The 17645-nt window shown below is 46.6% G+C and overlaps 1 protein-coding gene across 1 annotated transcript in view; it reads right to left on the bottom strand.

The window, feature by feature from the left end:
- Positions 1-17645, bottom strand: part of SCG5 (secretogranin V) — a 195037-nt gene that overhangs the window by 123602 nt on the left and 53790 nt on the right. The window contains exon 3 of the mRNA XM_029600202.1: positions 1782-1931. Coding sequence (XP_029456062.1) covers positions 1782-1931 — 150 coding nt within the window. The remainder of the gene's footprint in view (positions 1-1781; positions 1932-17645) is intronic.

The following is a 17645-nucleotide window of genomic DNA, read 5'->3' as shown; positions in this document are numbered from 1 at the left end:
AACCAGGATTAAGCAGGAATGCAGTTGAAAGCACAAGCAAACACTGAAATAGGAAAACTAGATAAGATGAGTCAGTAGATCCAAAGAATATGCTGACGTTAATCAAGCAAAAGCAACTCTAGAAGAAGGACTCCAACAAGAGTGTCAGAGAATGAGAATCAAGCTCTGGCAACTTGCTGACTGGAAACCATGAAATGGCATGTCCAGACAAGAAACAAGATGATCACCAGAATTGTGGGCCAAAGAGCTGAGAAGACTGACCAGATAATCCCAGAAGCCTCTGCTATTAGGATCTCACAAAATTAAGCTATCTTAATTTTCACTTGCTCTTAATTTTGGAATGTAAATATCAGGGTGGGCAGGCTGGTGCAAGGTAATCTCTGAACAGGAGCAGTACAGGACTCAAAGGTCTTCTGCCTACCCAGCCACCTCCCTGTTGGGTTGAACCTGCAGGTTCTGGTGGCTAGCAGGACCAAGGCTAGCCATGGTCAGGGCAGGCAGCATTCAGGCAGAATTGTGTCCAGGCAGGGGTCAAGGCTGGCAGAGATACGGCATAGCAAGGACAGAAGTCAGTCCAGATCAGCAACAAAAGATCAGTCTGAGAAAGGCTGACTAGGAGGCAAGGAAAAGCAAGACAGGGAATCAAGGCAAGGCTAGGAACACACTGGCAGGAAACAAAGTAAAACACACAGGATAGAACGAGATAAATTGAAAAGGGGGTGTAGGGAAGGGTACAGACAAGCTACATAGGCCACTAGGAGGCCTAGACTAAAGAAGGGCAAGACAAGGATCAGGGACAGGACAGGCCACTGGAAGGCCTAAACTAGGCATGGACAAGAAATATACAGACCACTGGAAAAACTAGACAGGAGAAGGGAAGGAATGCACAGACAAAGAGGATCACCAGGAAGCCCAGATAGAATAAGGATAAGGCATGGGACAAGCTAGGTCACCAGGAGACCTAGACAGGACAGGAACAAGACCCACTACATACACAGGCAAGGAGGGCCACCGGGAGACCCAAAAAGAGCATGGAAAAGACAAGGTATACACAGACAAGGGGTACACTGGCAGAAGGGTCACTGAGAGACTCATTGGAAACAAACAACCAGGAATAAGAAAGAACACGAAAAGAAGGCCTAAATAGACCACATAGGGAACAAGGACAAGGCAAGGCGGCCTCTAATAGGCCACACAGGAAGCACAAATAAGTGCAAGACTGGCCACAGCAAAAGCCAAGGTGACTCAATGAAGTGGCCCCCGAGCTAAGGGAAGATTTTATGGAGCTGGCCTTGCTGCATCATGCAGCCTTCTAGGCGGAGGCTAGAGCAGTATTGAGTGCAGCCCACTGAGGGTCTGCTGGCAGGAGGGCCGCCTATGGTAGCAGCAAGTATTGTGACAGTAAAACAATTATGTAAGAGTTACGTTAACACAAACTACCCACCATGGATGTCAATTAAAAAGATAAATAAACTACTCCAATCTTTAATCCATGACACCTTTAGTATTGTACAAAGGATGGCATAATATGGCAGTATCAATTCTTTAAGAATAAGATAGCCATTCATATGGAATCACTTAACTTTTAATCATAGCCCAAACATAAAGTGCAAAACATAACAGTCTAAATATATTATACTGATAAATATGTTTTGTTTAATGAGGTTGTGGTGGTTATTTCTTTTTTGAGTTTCTGATTTTTTGCTTGACATAAAAAGATAATGGTGTATTGTAAAAACCAAGAGATAACCAAAATACATGAAAAGTGCAGATAAATTTACCTGTTCTTCCAATTGGACAGGGGTTTGGGGGATCTGGATACCCCTGATCTTCACTAAAGTCCTTTGGAATGTTATCACCTGTTAGTTCAGCCACTATATTAGGAATATTGCCATATGGACCCAAGTGTTGAAGGCCTTCATGGGCACCACCTATGGAAGACACATTGATTATTACATAGATCAAGTTCTGAAAAGAAGAAAAGGACATTTACTATATTTTTCTTCTATTTGCTGAGAAATGTATTGTGCCTTGGACAAATGTCTGCATGTGATAACTTTAAGCATGCATGCGAAGAAAAGTGGGGTGCTAGTCGTGAAACAATGATCTTCCAATGCTCTCTGGGAAGTAACACCATTAGTTACTTCAAGGCAGGAATACATCATGACAATAAAACTATCAATTGCATTATAAAATAGGGTGAAGCACTTTCAAACAGTTTATTATATATCAAATACCCTATATCAAATGACATGAGCTTAAATGCAGCAGAGCTGGTAATTTGCTCTGCAGCCAACTGTGGTTATAACAGTAGGTTCCTAAACTGTTTCCTTACTGAGACCCATTTAAGAATGTAAACATTAGAAAACTTACCAGAACATAGAGCCCCCTGAAGCAAGCCAAGAATTGCTAATATGCTGAAAAACCTTGAAAGAACTGCTGTCTGTCTTGACTTTTAACTTTTTGTTTTCTCTATTGAATATCCCTTCTGGAGCTTCATTTTAGAATCTACTAGCCCTTATTTTGGAGCCCTTAACCTGAGAGCTCATTGAGTTAGTATATAATGTTATGCAACTTATTTTCAGTTACCATATTTCAAATTATTCAGTATCATTACCATAATTCAGATATGATAATCATGTTCAAAGCCTGTGGGATATCTTGATTCTTTCATAAACATATTAGATATTGGCCAGGAGCGAATTGTCCTATCAGGACTTCCTGCATGACCTGGTGGGCCAGTCAGGCCAGTCATGTGGCTGTGGAACCGCTTTAGATTATTGCAGACAAAGAAACAGAGCAGTTTACATTTTGTGGAGGTGGAAAGATCAGAGGCAATAGCAGGATTTGTAGAGAAGAGGAGTGCCTGGCTGGTGGAGGTAGCAGGATGTTCCGAGCTGGGCTGAGGGCCTTGCTGGCAATGCGAAGAGCAGGGTTGATGAGGGTTTGGTTGGTGGAGGCTGCAGAATGTGTGGAACAGGGCCAAAGACTGCAAGGAGCAGGACCAATGAAGGCCTGGCCAGTGACCGTGGCAGTGGGAAGATGAGGGCTGCGCCAGTTACTTCAGTGGCAGGAAGATGAGGGCCTGGATGGTGGCCTGGCAGGTGGGAAGAAGGAAATACAAAGTAGGCACAAATCAATTGAGGGGAACTCCTGCAACATTGGGAAGGACTCAGGAGGGACTAAGATAAGGTCCCATGAATGTAGAGAAGATGAGGAAGGCTGACAATAAGCTTACATTTCTAAGGTGATGCTGATGGGGTAGGAAAGGGGTCTGGGGGCTAAGTGTGAGGCTGCTGGGGATAATTGAGGAGCCTCTGGGGTAAGAGGGGTTTGGAGGGTTAAGTGTGAGGTTGCTGAGGGGAAGGGGGTCTGGGGGCCAAGTGTGAGGCTGTTGGGGGGGGAAGGGGATCCGGGGCTGCTGAGAGAGGGGGGTTCTGGGGCTAATTGAGGGGCTACTGGGGAAGGAGTTCTGGGGGCTAAGTATAAAAGTGCTGTGGTTAAAGGGGGTCTGGGGGCTAAGTGTGAGGCTGCTGTGGGTGGAAGGGGGTCTGGGGCTGTCAAGCTGCTGGGGGAAGCGGCAGGGGCGGCTCAAAGCAATCTGCTGCCTGAAACAAAGGATGAAATGGCGCTCCCCCCCCAATGGCCCGGTGTAGGTGAAATCATCAAGGACCAGGGCAGGGGGAAGGCAATGGAGGATGAAGTGATTTGCCCAAGGTCACAAGGAATGGCAATAGGATTTGAGCCCTGGCTTCCCATGTCTGCAGGCCACGGATCTGACCACTAAGTTTTTGGGCCTGTTATTTTTTTGTTCTCAGTCTTCGGCATCTGCACTAGGGGGCGCCGGAGAAATGTTTAATGGGGCAGGGCGACCTTTGGCCACCCCACCTCCTGGGTCTAGAAACAGGACACTTCCATTCACTATGGCCTGCAGGATCTTCCCCCTGGGGGTGTGAGAGGTTGGTGAATTTTGGGAGTCTGTGTGTGTGACACACTCTCTCTTGGGGCTGATTCAAGGGTATTAGATGCCCTAGACAAACCTTACAGCCTTTCATTCTCTCTTCCCTCTCCTCCCCACATAATTAAAATGTATGCATTTTTTTCCATTTTAAAATCTATTACGTTCCCCAACCCTTTAGGTTGGGGAACGTAATAAAGGGCAGATTATATATGGAAAATAGACAAAGTATAATCTTCTGAAGTAAAAATATCACTTACAATATATATATTATATAGGCATACACAAAAAAAAACACACTTTCAATAATAATAATAGTTTAATAGACTTAATAAACTACAATTCTCAAGGTAATCAAGGCGGTTTAATGGATCACATATGGAATTAGTCCTCTGGTAAAGTGCACTGGGTGTGGACATGGCCCACAGAAAACATGGAATAAACTGAACTACAATTTCAATATAGTAAGCCTTCCATATCATAATTGCCAACACCCAACCTATGAAAAAGCCATACTGCAAATATTACATCAGGCCCTAAACACCAATACACCTATTAGGAAAACAGATTAAAGCCAGGTTGTTGTAAATCCCTACATAGAAAATATATACTAGCAGAATACCTAGAGCCTCAGTCACACAAGCAGAAGACAGATAAACTCTCACTAAATACAGACTATAAAGAGATTATAAAATATAAATTGAAGCGTGCAGACAAAAACAACTGGAAATCACAAGAAGTCAAACTATAAGCAATGCAAACACAATCAAGAAATATAAAACATTAAACATACCAATAAAAAGAATGTCAAATCTGCTGATAAATTCAGCCAATTAAAAACAAGTATAAAAATGTTTAAAATATTACCAAGTATTGCTGCTGGAATCCAGGAGAGTGACGACCAAGATGAAAAAAGAGGCTGTTAGCTGCAACCAGAACCCAAGCCAGTGGCGGTCAAAGAAAAGTAAAGGAAAGGAAGCCACGGGCCACCAACAGAGCCCAGGTCGGTGGTGGCAAAAAAAATGGGAAAAGGCACAATTTGTGTGTGTGAGGCAGCCTGCTGTATGTGTGTGTTGTGTATGAGAGGGTGTGCGTGTGTGTGTGTATGGGTTTATATAAGAGGGTTTTGTGAGTTTCTAAGGGAGAGTGCCTGCACACAAGTGTGCGTGAGTGACAGTACCTGTATATATATGTGTGTGACAGAAGTTAAAGTTTGTACACCCTCCTCCAATCTTCGATAACCTCAGGAGGACTGGAAATCTAAAGTTCCCAGGTATGGAGAGTGGGAGATTATTTTTTTATCCTTGTTAGTTTTAATTATTGGATGTGATATATTTGCTGTTTTGAAATATTTTATTAGTGTTTGGGCTTCTCTTCACATTCTTCAGCCACCGCCAGCTTGGGCTCCGGCAGTGGCTCGCAGCCCCTTCTGCCATTTCTTCAGCCACCGCTGGCTTGGACTCTGGTGGCAGCTCGTAGCCCCTGCTGCCATTTCTTCAGCCTAGGCCAGCAGTGGCTCGTAGCCCCACACAGCTTTCTTCTAGCCGCGGCAGGACAGGCTATATCATGACCTTGCATGCCTCTCTTATGGCCCTGCATGGCTTTATTCTATCTGCGGCAGGATGGTTGTGCCATGGCCCCGTCAAGTTTGTCTTCGGGCCGCAGCCCCAGGAGTGCCTCTTCTTCTCTTTGGCCGGGAGCGACCAGGCCAGCAGGGTAGGCCCGATCCCCAGTAGGGCAATCCGCCCCCATATTTTCAAATTCTAAGAGCAGGCATAATAAAGTCAGGGTGAGGCGGCTGTGACAGGAAGGTTTCAGGGGGCAATTTTGTCACTACAATATTTTGTCACCTGAAGCAGCCGCCTCATCCTGCCTCATTATAGAACCGCCCATGGGAAGAGGATTCTGGGGGCTAAGTTTGAGACTGCTGTGTGTGGAAGGGGTCTGGAGGCTAAGTATGAGGCTTCTGGGGGAAGGGGTTTGGGGGGCTAAGTGTGAAGGTGCTGTGTGTAAAGGGGGTTTGGGGGCTAAGTGTGAGGCTGCTGTGAGTGGAAAGGGGGTCTGGGGACTAAGTGTGAGGCTACCAGGGGGAAGGGAGTCTAGGTCTGTCAGGCTGCTGGGGGAAGGGGGTACTAGGGGCTAAGTTTGAGACTGCTGTGGGGGGAAGGGGAGATCTGGGGATAAGTGTGAGTTTGCTGGAGGCTAAGTGTGAAGCTGCTGGGAGAAAGGGGTTCTGGTGTTGTGAGGCTACTGAGGAGGGGGGTCCGGGGACTGTGTGAGGCTGCTGGGGGGAAGTGGGGTCTAGGAGCTAAGTGTGGCTACTGGGGGGCAGGGGAAGATTGTGACTGATTGGAGAGGAGTATAGCAGATGAAACTCAACCCCCATGTCTCTCTCCCTGTCTCCAGCAGAGTCTTAAGTCTCAATCCTTCTCCTCGTCACAGGCTCTCTCTCTCTTGTCATGGTGTGGAGGGGTATTAAGAGGGACAGTGCTAGAGCCAGGGGTTGAGGCTTGAGAGACATTCTAATTTAGGAAACTTGATTGGCATTGCTATTTTTACATGCATTGATAAAGTAATAAATGCTATTTTAAATTAAAAGAATATTTGTGGAAAAAACATTATATAATAGTGATAACAGTATAATAAAAATTACAGGTTAAAGAAAGGACAATAATAAAGGGTAAACAGTGGAGTGCCTCAGGGATCTGTTCTTAGACCGATGCTTTTCAATATATTTATAAATGATCTGGAAAGAAATACGACGAGTGAGGTTATAAAATTTGCAGATGATAAATTATTCAGCGTAGTTAAAATACAAGCAGATTGTGATACATTGCCGGAGGACCTTGTGAGACTGGAAGATTGGGCATCCAAATGGCAGGTGAAATTTATTGTGGAAAAGTTCAAGGTGTTGCATATAGGGAAAAATAACCCTTGCTGTAGTTATATGAAGTTAGGTTCCATATTAGGAGCTACCACCCAGGAAAAAGATCTAGGCATCATAGTGGATAATACTTTGAAATCGTCAGCTCAGTGTGCTGCAGCTGTTGCGTATCCCGTCTCTGTAGGCTCGCGACTGGGCCTACTCACCCTTGCAGCTCTGCTCCCGGACTTGGACCATCTTCGCTCGCAGCCATGGGCAGCCACCTACGCCCCCGAGCGCCTGCTACCTCCTCGGCTGTTCCTGGCTCCTCCACAGACCTCCTCAACTCCCGGCGGGAAGACGCCGTCGTCCGGCCTCCTGCAGGCCTTGGCTTAGGCACGCGCACCTCTCGCACCTTTAAAGGGGCCACGGCAGGAAACTAGCATGCGGCCCCGAGTGATGACATCATCGGGCCCTGCTATTTAAGGCAGGGCCCTGCCACTAGTTCCTTGCCTTGGCAACAGGTCTCCACGTTTGTTCGTGTGCTCATTGCCCATCGTTCCTGGATCCTGATCCTGACTTCGTTCCTGGTTCCTGATCCGTACCTTGGTCCCTTCCTTGTCTCACTGGACCGACTCTCTGGCTTTGACCCTTGCTCTGCTCTGACTCAGTATCTTGTCTCGCTCAGCTGCCTGCCCTGACACCAGCTTGCCTTGACTATGCCTCTGGTATCTCCCTGTACTTAGCCTTTAGGCTTCGGCCTCTATTACTTGGGCGCCTCTTGTCTCCGCCCTGTTCCTATTGGTGCCTGGGTCTCTGGATTCCTGCCTCGTCCAAACCTACTTCGGTCCCTTGATACTTCTGCTGGTTCCCGGCGACCCTTGCACCTCATCTACTGGGAGACATCACATGGAGGCCCGCCTAAGACTAGCCAGCCCCCGCACCCAAGGGCCTAACCTGTGGGGAACGAGGGCTGGTACTGGTGAAGCTCTAGTTGGCCTCTGTCTCCTAGTCAGCTCCACCTCCCAATGGTGGGGACCTGTGGGCTTGCCTTTTGTATAGTGTCAACCCCACCTCGGGCCAAGGGTCCACCACCAGAGCAACAGGTTGCCAAGGCCATGGACTTGGCGGAGCATTCTGCCCTCCAGGCCTGGCTCTGAAGATCCAGGTACAGCAGCGATTCCTAGAGGCGCTGGCCTCCTCCATTGAGCGTCTCCATGCTCGACTAGATACCCACGCTGGAACTACAGTACCGACATCTGCACCAGTCAGCCCACCGTCTGCATCCTCGCCCTCTAGGGCTCTGTTGGCCCTACCCACTCCACCCTGCTTTAACGGGGACTCTAGACTCTGCAGAGGGTTTATTAATCAGTGCTATATGCAATTTGCTCTACAGCCTTCCATCTTCCAGGATGAACTCACGAAGGTTACCTTCATTCTCTCTCATTTGGAAGGCAAGGTGCTGGCATGGCCTTCTCACTTGTGGGAACATTCGGACTCTCTTCTTCAAGTGCTATCACATTTCTTGACTGTCTTCTGTCCGACGACCCAGGGAGGCAGGCTGTAGCTAGTACCAGTCTTCTACGTCTCAGTCAAGGTCAACAGACTCTTAATGATTACACTATAGAATTTTGGACCCTTGCCACAGAATTGGCTTGACAAGAGGATTGCCTTCGAGCCATTTACTTGGATGGTCTCTCATCCCAACTAAAAGATGAACTTGCAGCCCGCAAGTTACCCTCCTCAGAGGGTACTTACTCTGGCAGGCCCTAGTGACCACTGCCTCCAGAAGCATCACTGTGTTCGGACATCCCTACATCTTGCTGCGGAGCGTTCCCATTCTCCACCTGCAGCAGGGTCCATGACCAGCGAAGTCCCGCCATCTACCAAGATGGAAGAACCCATGCAGCTGGGTCGAGGGCATCCGGAACGCCTTAGACGGAGGCATTCGGGTCTGTGCCTGTACTGCGGGGCTTCTGTCCACCACCTCCTGTCTTATCCTGTCCGTCCGGGAAACTCCCAGGCCTAAGTTTAGTGGGGGTCCTGAACTTGGGCGCTACTACTCCAGCCCCTCAATTGTCTCTGCCAGTCACCCTGACTTGGGACTCTCGCTTTTTCCCCAACCTTGGCTCTAATTGATTCAGGAGCAGGTGGGAGCTTTATTCTGAAGAACCTGGTACACCTCCTAGGCATCTCCACTTGTACCATTGAGATACCGTTACGCATCGCCTCTATCCATGGTGAACCACTACCCAGAAGGATTTCCCAAGTGACGGCACCCATCTGTCTTATCACTGGAGCACTTCACGAAGAGGAGGTTGAACTCTTTGTGCTGGAGAAGTCCATCCATTCAGTGGTTTTGGGATTACCGTGGCTTCAGCACCACTCTCCCCAGTTTGATTGGGGAACCTTATAGCTCGAGTGTAGCCCAGCCTGTCGTCAACAGTGCCTCAAGAAGGTGGCAACTTCTCCTGCGATTTCCCCTGTGGTGACTGCTTCTGGCCTTCCGTCTCCATATGCAGACTTTGAAGACATCTTTTCAAAGCAGAAGGCAGATATCCTCCCACCTCTGCATAACCTTGACTGCCCCATTGAGTTGCTGCCTGGTACTACGCCTCCTAGGGGTAGGACCCACCCGCTATCCATATCAGAAACATAAGAACATAAGAACATGCCATGCTGGGTCAGACCAAGGGTCCATCAAGCCCAGCATCCTGTTTCCAACAGTGGCCTATCCAGGCCATAAGAACCTGAAAAGTACCCAAAAACTAAGTCTATTCAATGTTACCATTGCTAGTAAGAGCAGTGGCTATTTTCTAAGTCTACTTAATTAATAGCAGATAATGACTGAATACAGTCAAGAGAACCTGGCTAAGGTTTTCAACTGCCTGTCTAACCCGCCAGCGGGAACGGGCTTTTTGTTTGTCATGAAGAAGGATGGGTCTTTGAGACCATGTATAGATTACCGCGGCCTTAATGCTATAACTCGCAAGGACAGATACCCGTTGCCGTTACTCTCGGAACTGTTCGACCACCTCCAGGGCGCAACCATTTTCACCAAATTGGATCTGTGTGGTGCTTATAATCTGGTCCACATATGCCCAGAGGATGTTTGGAAAACGGCATTTAACATTAGAGACGGGCATTATGAATACCTTGTCATGCCTTTTGGACTTTGTAATGCTCCTGCAGTATTTCAACGAATAATTAATGAAATTCTTCATGACCTCCTGTATACCAAGGTCATAGCATACCTAGATGACATCCTCATCTTCTCAAAAGACCCGATCACTCATCGAGCTGATGTCCACACCGTACTCCAGCACCTACGGGAAAATCATTTGTTCCCCAAATTGGACAAATATCTTTTTGAAAGATCCAGCTTGCCTTTCCTAGGCTACATCATTTCCCAGCAAGGTTTCACTATGGACCCTAGTAAATTAAAGGGTATTCACAACTGGCCCCAACCAGTGGGTCTTCGGGCACTCCAAAGGTTCCTTTGATTCACCAATTATTATCGTCATTTCATAGCGAACTACTCCCTGTTGGCAGTGCCCCTCACAGCTATGACTTGGAAAGGCAGAGACACAAAGAACTTGTCCTCTGAAGCTCTAGTTGCCTTCCAAGACCTCAAGAACGCCTTCATTTCTGGCCCTTGTTTATGCCATCCAGATCCGAACCTCCCCTTCGTCGTAGAGGTGGACGCCTCGGCTATAGGGGCTGGGGCAGTTCTGAACCAGTACTCAACCAGAGGAGTTCTCCATCCATGCTCGCTCTACTGCCATAAGTTCTTCCATGCCTAACAAAATTATAGTATAGGGGACAGGGAATTATTAGCTATCAAGCTTGCCCTCGAAGAGTGGCGTCCCTGATTGGAGGATGCTCAGTTTAAGTTCACTGTTTTTACGGATCATAAGAAACTTGCGCATCTCAGACATGCCCAGCGTCTCAATGCTCGCCAGGCCTGCTGGGCATTATGGGCCGGATTTTCACATGGTTACATGCGTATATCCAGAGGCCTTAGCGCGTGGGGCCTATTTTCAAAAGGCGGGCAATGCGCGTAAAAGCCCCAGGGCAAGTATAAGTCCCGGGGCTTTACTAAAGGGGTAGGAAAGGCGGCGGGGCGGTCCGGGGTCAGAGGCTACAGGCACAGATCACGCGCTGGCGGTCAGCCAGGGCTGAAGTAAGCTTTGTAATAAAAGATAGAAAAAAGAAAATGTAGGGGAAAAAGGGAGGGGGAGGTAGGGGAAGGGAAGGGAAGGTGGGGTGAGGGGGTAAGGAACGGGGGAAGGCAGCGCGGCTCGGCACACGCAAGGTGCACAATTGTGTACCCCCTTGTGCGTGCCGACCCAGGATTTTATAACATGCGCGCGCCTGCACGTGCATGTTATAAAATCAGGCGTACATATGTGCGCGCCAGGTAGCGCATGCACAAGTACACCCACATGCAACCTTTTAAAATTTATCCCTATTCTTCTCTCGCTTCAATTTCAAGCTCTGTTACCATCCAGCAGAGAAGAACCTCCGAGCGGATGCTCTCTCTCGTTCCTTTGACCCTGATGATGTTCAAGATGAGCCGAGTCACATCATAGTCCCTGCCTGTATCTGCCTGTCAGCCACCATCACAGTTCCAGCTGGGAAGCCCATTGTGCCTCACCGGCTCCGAGAAAAGGTCCTGCATTGGGCGCACGACTCCAACGCTACTACTGGTGGTCCACTATGGTTTCTGATACTTGTGCCTATGTGGACTCATGTTCAACCTGTGCCCAGCAGAAGCCACCAGTAGGTCAACATTGGGGTCTCCTCCAGCCATTGCCTGTACCAGAAGAGCCATGGACTCATTTATCCACAGACTTTGTGGTGGACCTCTCACCGTCCAAGGGGAATAAGGTCATCTGGGTCATTGTGGACAGATTCTCCAAAATGGCTCATTTTGTCCCTTTGCCTGCCTTACCATCAGCCCCGGAACAAGCACGTCTCTTCTTTTAGCATGTCTTTCGCCTTCATGGTCTGCCCACGGATATTGTCTCAGACGGGCTCCCCAGTTTGTCGCCTGTTACTGGCGCTCTCTTTGTAAGAAGTTTGGAATTACCATTAATTTGACTACAACTTACCACCCTCAGGCCAATGGCCAGGCAGAGCGCACAACTGCTCATTTAAGAACTTCCTACGCGCCTACTCGAATGACCAGCAAGACAACTGGGCGGAATTATTACCCTGGGCAGAATTTTCCCACAACCCACATTGTAGCAGCCAACGGAGTTTCTCCTTTCTCTATTGTGTACGGCAGACATCGGCTTCCATTGCCAATTCCACTGTCAGTGCCCTCGCTGGCAGCTCAGGCTACAGCAGATGCCTTCCAAGTGCTTTGGACCCAGACGAATCAACACCTCCGCCAGGCAGCGGCACGTGCTAAGAAATCTGCTGATGCCCACCGTCGACCGGCTCCAGAGTTCCAGCCAGGCCAAAAGGTCTGGCTAAGCACCCATTACATTTGACTTAAACTTCCTTCACAGAGGTTTGCACCAAGGTTTATTGGCCCATTCTCTGTTACCAGGCGTATCGGGCCGGTTATATACCAGCTCAGGTTACCACCAACCATAGGAATACATAATTCCTTTCACATGCCTCTGCTCAAACCGGTGGTACTCTTGTGGCCTTCTCGTAAGACCCCTGAACCTTCCCAGCTTACCACAGAAACTGATACCACGTATCGAGTAAAAGAAGTCCTTGACTGCTGAATAAGAGGTTGCCATTAGAAGTATCTTCTCTCCTGGGAAGGTTATGGCCCGAGGAGAACTCCTGGGAGCCTGCAAGTAACATCTTGGACAAGGGACTCTTCTTCCATTCCCATCTTGCCCATCCAGGCAAACCCAAGCCTCCAAGGGGGGGGTTAAGGGAGAGTACTGTTGCGTACCTGTCCACGGTAGGCCTGCTCCCGGACCATCTTCGCTTGCGGCTGTGGGCAGCCGCCTACGCCCCCAAGCGCCTGCTGCCTCCTCGGCTATTCCTGGCTCCTCCACGGGGTCCCACAGCTACCGGCGGGTCTCCCCACATGGGCCGCGGGGAGATGCCATTGTCCAGCCTCCTGTGGGCCTTGGCTTAGGCACGCACTCACCTCTCATACTATTAAAGGGGCCGCGGTGGGAAACTAGCCCATGGCCCCGGATGATGACATCAACAGGCCCTGCTATTTAAGGCAGGGCCCCACCACTAGTTCCTTGCCTTGGCAACAGGTCTCCACATTTGTTCATGTGCTCGTTGCCCATCATTCCTGATTCCTGATCCTGACTCTGTTCCTGCTCCTGACCCGTACCTTGGTCCCTTCCTTGTCTCACTGGACTGACTCTCTGGCTTTGATTCTTGCTACGTTGGACCACACTCAGGATTGACAGTCTGGCTTTGACCTTTGCTACGTTGGACCACGCTCAGGATTAACTCTCTGGCTTTGACCCTTGCTACATTGGACCACGCTCAGGATTGACCTTTGGCTTTGACCCTTGCTACTTTGGACTATGCTCTGGACTGACACTCAGGCTTTGACCCTTGCTCTGCTCTGACTCAGTACCTTGTCTCGCTGAGCCACCTGCCCTGACACACGTTTACCTTGACTATGCCTCTAGTATCTCCCTGGACTTGGCCTTTGGCTTCAGCCTCTATTACCTGGGTGCCTCCTGTCTCCACCCTGTTCCAACTGGTGCCCGGGTCTCCAGATCCCTGCCTCGTCCGGACCTACGTCGGGGGTCCCTTGATACCTCTGCTGGTTCCCAGCGACCCCTGCACCTCATCTACTGGGAGACGTCACATGGAGGCCCACCTAAGACCAGCCGGCTCCGGCACCCAAGGGCTCAAACTGCGGGGAATGTGGGCTGGTATTGGTGAAGCTCCAGTTGGCCTCCAGCTCCTAGTCAGCTCCGCCTCCCGACGGTAGGGACCCATGGAGCTTGCCCTATGGTTAGCATCAACCCCACCTCGGGCCAAGGGTCCACCACCAGCGCAACAGCAGCAGTCAAAAAAGCAAACAGAATGTTAGGAATTATTAGGAAGAGAATGGTTAATAAAATGGAAAATATCATAATGTCTCTGTTTCGCTCCATGGTGAGACCACACCTTGAATACTGTATACAATTCTGGTCGACGCATCTCAAAAAAGATATAGTTGCGATAGAGAAGGTACAGAGAAGGGCAACCAAAATGATAAAAGGGATGGAACAGCTCCCCTATGAGGAAAGGCTGAAGAGGATAGGGCTGTTCAGCTTGGAAAGAGACAGCTGAGGGGGGATATGATAGAGGTCTTTAAGATCATGAGAGGTCTTGAACAAGTAGATGTGAATCGGTTATTTACACTTTCGGATAATAGGAGGACTAGGGGGCATTCCATGAAGTTAGCAAGAAGCACATTTAAGACTAATCAGATAAAATTCTTTTTCACTCAATGCACAATTAAGCTCTGGAATTTGCCGCCAGAGGATGTGGTTAGTGCAGTTAGTGTAGCTGGGTTCAAAAAAGCTTTGGATAAGTTTTTGAAAGTCCATTAACTGCTATTAATCAAGTTGACTTAGGGAATGGCCTCTGCTATTACTGGCATCAGTAGCATGGGATCTTCTTAGTGTTTGGGTACTTGCCAGGTTCTTGTGGCCTGGTTTGGCCTGTGTTGGAAATAGGATGCTGGGCTTGATGCACCCTTGCTCTGACCCAGCATGGCAATTTCTTATGTTCTCAATTCTCAGGTTCTGTACTTACCCATATTTAAGGACCTTTATTTTCAGATTTTATTTTATTTTTCCTGGGAATTTCAGTGTTATAACAAATAAAATCAGTGAAAAATAACTTTTCCACTGATTTTTCTTCTGTGTTTTGGCAGTTATTTTTCCACCAATTTAGGTTTGTTGTAACATTGAAATGCCCAGGAAAAATTAAAAAAAAACAAAAACAGAAACAAAGTCCCTATCCATATTGCACCTATTGAGACTACTGTTTTTGGCCTAGAAGTATAAAACATATTTTGTTATAACTGCTGCTTCTCCTTTTTGTTTTTTGTTTTCTTTTTTAGTAGAGGATGGATGTATTTTTGGAATAAAGATGGTATTTTGATAGATAATTTTCTGCTGATATATTTGAGATATTTTATGCTTATTATTGTATTTATGTTCTTCTAATCCTTCTGTCTCCTTTGGCATGAGGATAGCAGTATGTAAAAACAAGTGTTATCTTCTCCCAGGTTTTTTCTGCTTTTTTTGTGTAATCATGGAAAGCATTCATTTTTCTCTGTCAGTTTTTGGAAACATGCATCTGATATCTTGTATTTTGCACAGTACAGGAGATAATGCATTTCTTTTTCTTCAGTGCTGCACGGCAGATAGTCTGGCTTTTCAGGGTTTCCAGTTGTTTTGTCTGCATATTTCTAATTTTTGGTCGTTTAATTTGTTTTTGGTGAGGGTCTTGCATATATGACCAAGATTAAGTAATCTGCTAGTATGTTATTTCTGTGTAGGTACTGTATCTGCAGTCCAAATTGTTATGTTTTATAATGTGCACTTACCAATAGAGTTCTAGAACAGTTTTCATAATAATTGTACCCTTTTCAAGACTTTTGGATGTCTTATGTTCCCCTAAATTATTTTTAGGGTCAAATTTTTTTTAAATTCACATAAAAAACTATAGTCCCTGTTCAAAAATGTGCAGTAAGACATTTGTCATAATACATATCTTTCAATTTTCTTTTAAATTATGGTAAATATTTTATCATAATCAAATTATAACTCCATAAATCTTACTCTCATAATTTTTAAACCCACCAAATGACAATATCATAGATCTTAAAGCTCTTGTTCAACTCTAATCTGCAGCCTCTCACCACGCAATGGGCCGCAGGCTGTAATCAGCCTTCAGAGCATTTTAATTGTAATCATCTATTGTCGTTTGCCACTAATATCTAAACCCCAAATAATTATTTTAAGAAAATAAAGTATTTCTGTTATTGTATTATAATCACCGTTCTTACATACTATTAGAACTCCCGCTCTCACACACCATCACCAAATCTCATGAATTGAAAAGAATACTTAGCCAGTAAATCTTTTAAATCAATCAGCTATACTGCGTTGTTTTCAAATGTTATTTTATCATAACATCTTGGGGTAGGGGTGTCCAGATGTTTTGTCTTTATAGTAGACTGGTTATGTTAAGTTATGGGATATTGCCTCTTGAGTTAGCAATGTAGTTATCAAACATAGATGTAGGTTTTATTCAAGAATTTCAAAACAGCACAGTTGAAGAAGATTAACAGAGGGACTGCTGTTACTCTTCTTGAGCTGTGCTATTTTGAAGCTCTTGAATAAAGCCTACATCCAGTGCAAAGATGTTCAGCTGCTGTAGGCAGTGAAGTCACCCTCACCCTACCACGTGACCTCTCTCTCTCCATGATCTCGCTAACGTAAGCTTCATGCCATGCGTGCCCTCACATCGACTGTGGCGCCCTGCCCACTTCCTATGCCCTAGGCAGCCACCTAGTTTGCCTAATGCCTCCTGCCAGCTCTGCCTACATGTACAGTATGTTTGATAATCACATTGTTTGTTGTGGTCACTTATAATCCATTATATGCATTATACTCGTGTCTCAGACCCTTTGGATGCATGTTTTCCTACTCCCCAACCTGATTTTTGCCTATATTACACCTCTTGACACATCTTTAAATATAATTGAAATGTTTCCATAACTATATACATGGTTTAGCATTGATAAATACTTGAAATCATTAAGTTTAAAATATTAAAAGTATTATGGCTGTAACAGACTATTTAGAAATCTGTTGTCAGATGCACTCTAAAGTATTATTTATTAATAAATATAATTAATTACCATAGTTCAGACTTGTAAACCAAGTTCTTACTCATGTTAACCTTGGGCCTACAAAAAAAAAATCAGTGCTGGCTATGCCATTGGGCTGTACTGAAGAAAGGGAGCAGAACTGAAAGCATGAATCACTTTTGGCCCCCTTCTCCAGAAGAGTAGGTAAGCAGAGCAGAGTCTAAGGAGTGGTAAAAGCAGCATGCTAGAACACAGCCAATGGGAAAGTGTGGGGAGGGGAGAAGTGAAGCCAAGTTACATTTGCAGAAAGAGGTGCTGGGTGGGGGGTAAGCCAGGAGAAAGTCCCTGTGAAGTGTTATTGAGACTTCTGTGTGTGGTGGCTGGGATGAACTCAGAGGGGTAGCTGACTGAGAAGCCAGTGATTCTCCTGGAGAGTGGAGTACTGAGAAGGGTTGGAATGGGAAAAGAAAAGGGCTACTGTAGGTTATGGAGAAGGGCTGGCAGCAAACAAAAAGTTTAAATGATGTGGCATTGGTGGGGTACATGCCGCACATTCTCTGAGTGAGCACATGAGCAACTGCACAACAGCAGAATGTGTATATCCGAAAGATTATATGCCAGAGAGAGCAAGGGCATATGTATGCCAATAGTTTCCTCAATCTGAAAATCTGTGTTTCAGAGAGAATATTTATCTGTATATATTTGCCAATAAAGTTTTCTCAATCTGGAAATATGTCTGCATGACTGAACATGTTTGTCTCTGTGTCAGTGTACATATGCCAATAAAGTTTCCTCAGTTGTGTGACTGAGCTTATGTGTGTGTCAGAAAGAGTGTATGGCAGGCAGTGCAATTGCCTCATAGTTGGAAATTGGTTCAAGAGCTGATTGATTGGCAAGAGATTTTAACAGCAGGCCAGGAATCCAGGATATATATATGTAGCCAGACCTTTTTTTTTGGGGGGGGGGGGGGGAGGGGCCCAGCTAATTGCATGAATGGAAGGGAGACTACAGTT

This window comes from Rhinatrema bivittatum, chromosome 4 (assembly GCF_901001135.1).
Source record: "Rhinatrema bivittatum chromosome 4, aRhiBiv1.1, whole genome shotgun sequence".
NCBI classification, from domain to species: Eukaryota; Metazoa; Chordata; class Amphibia; order Gymnophiona; family Rhinatrematidae; genus Rhinatrema; species Rhinatrema bivittatum.
Note: the sequence above shows the minus strand (reverse complement) of the source record. Positions and strands in the feature narration are given on the sequence as shown.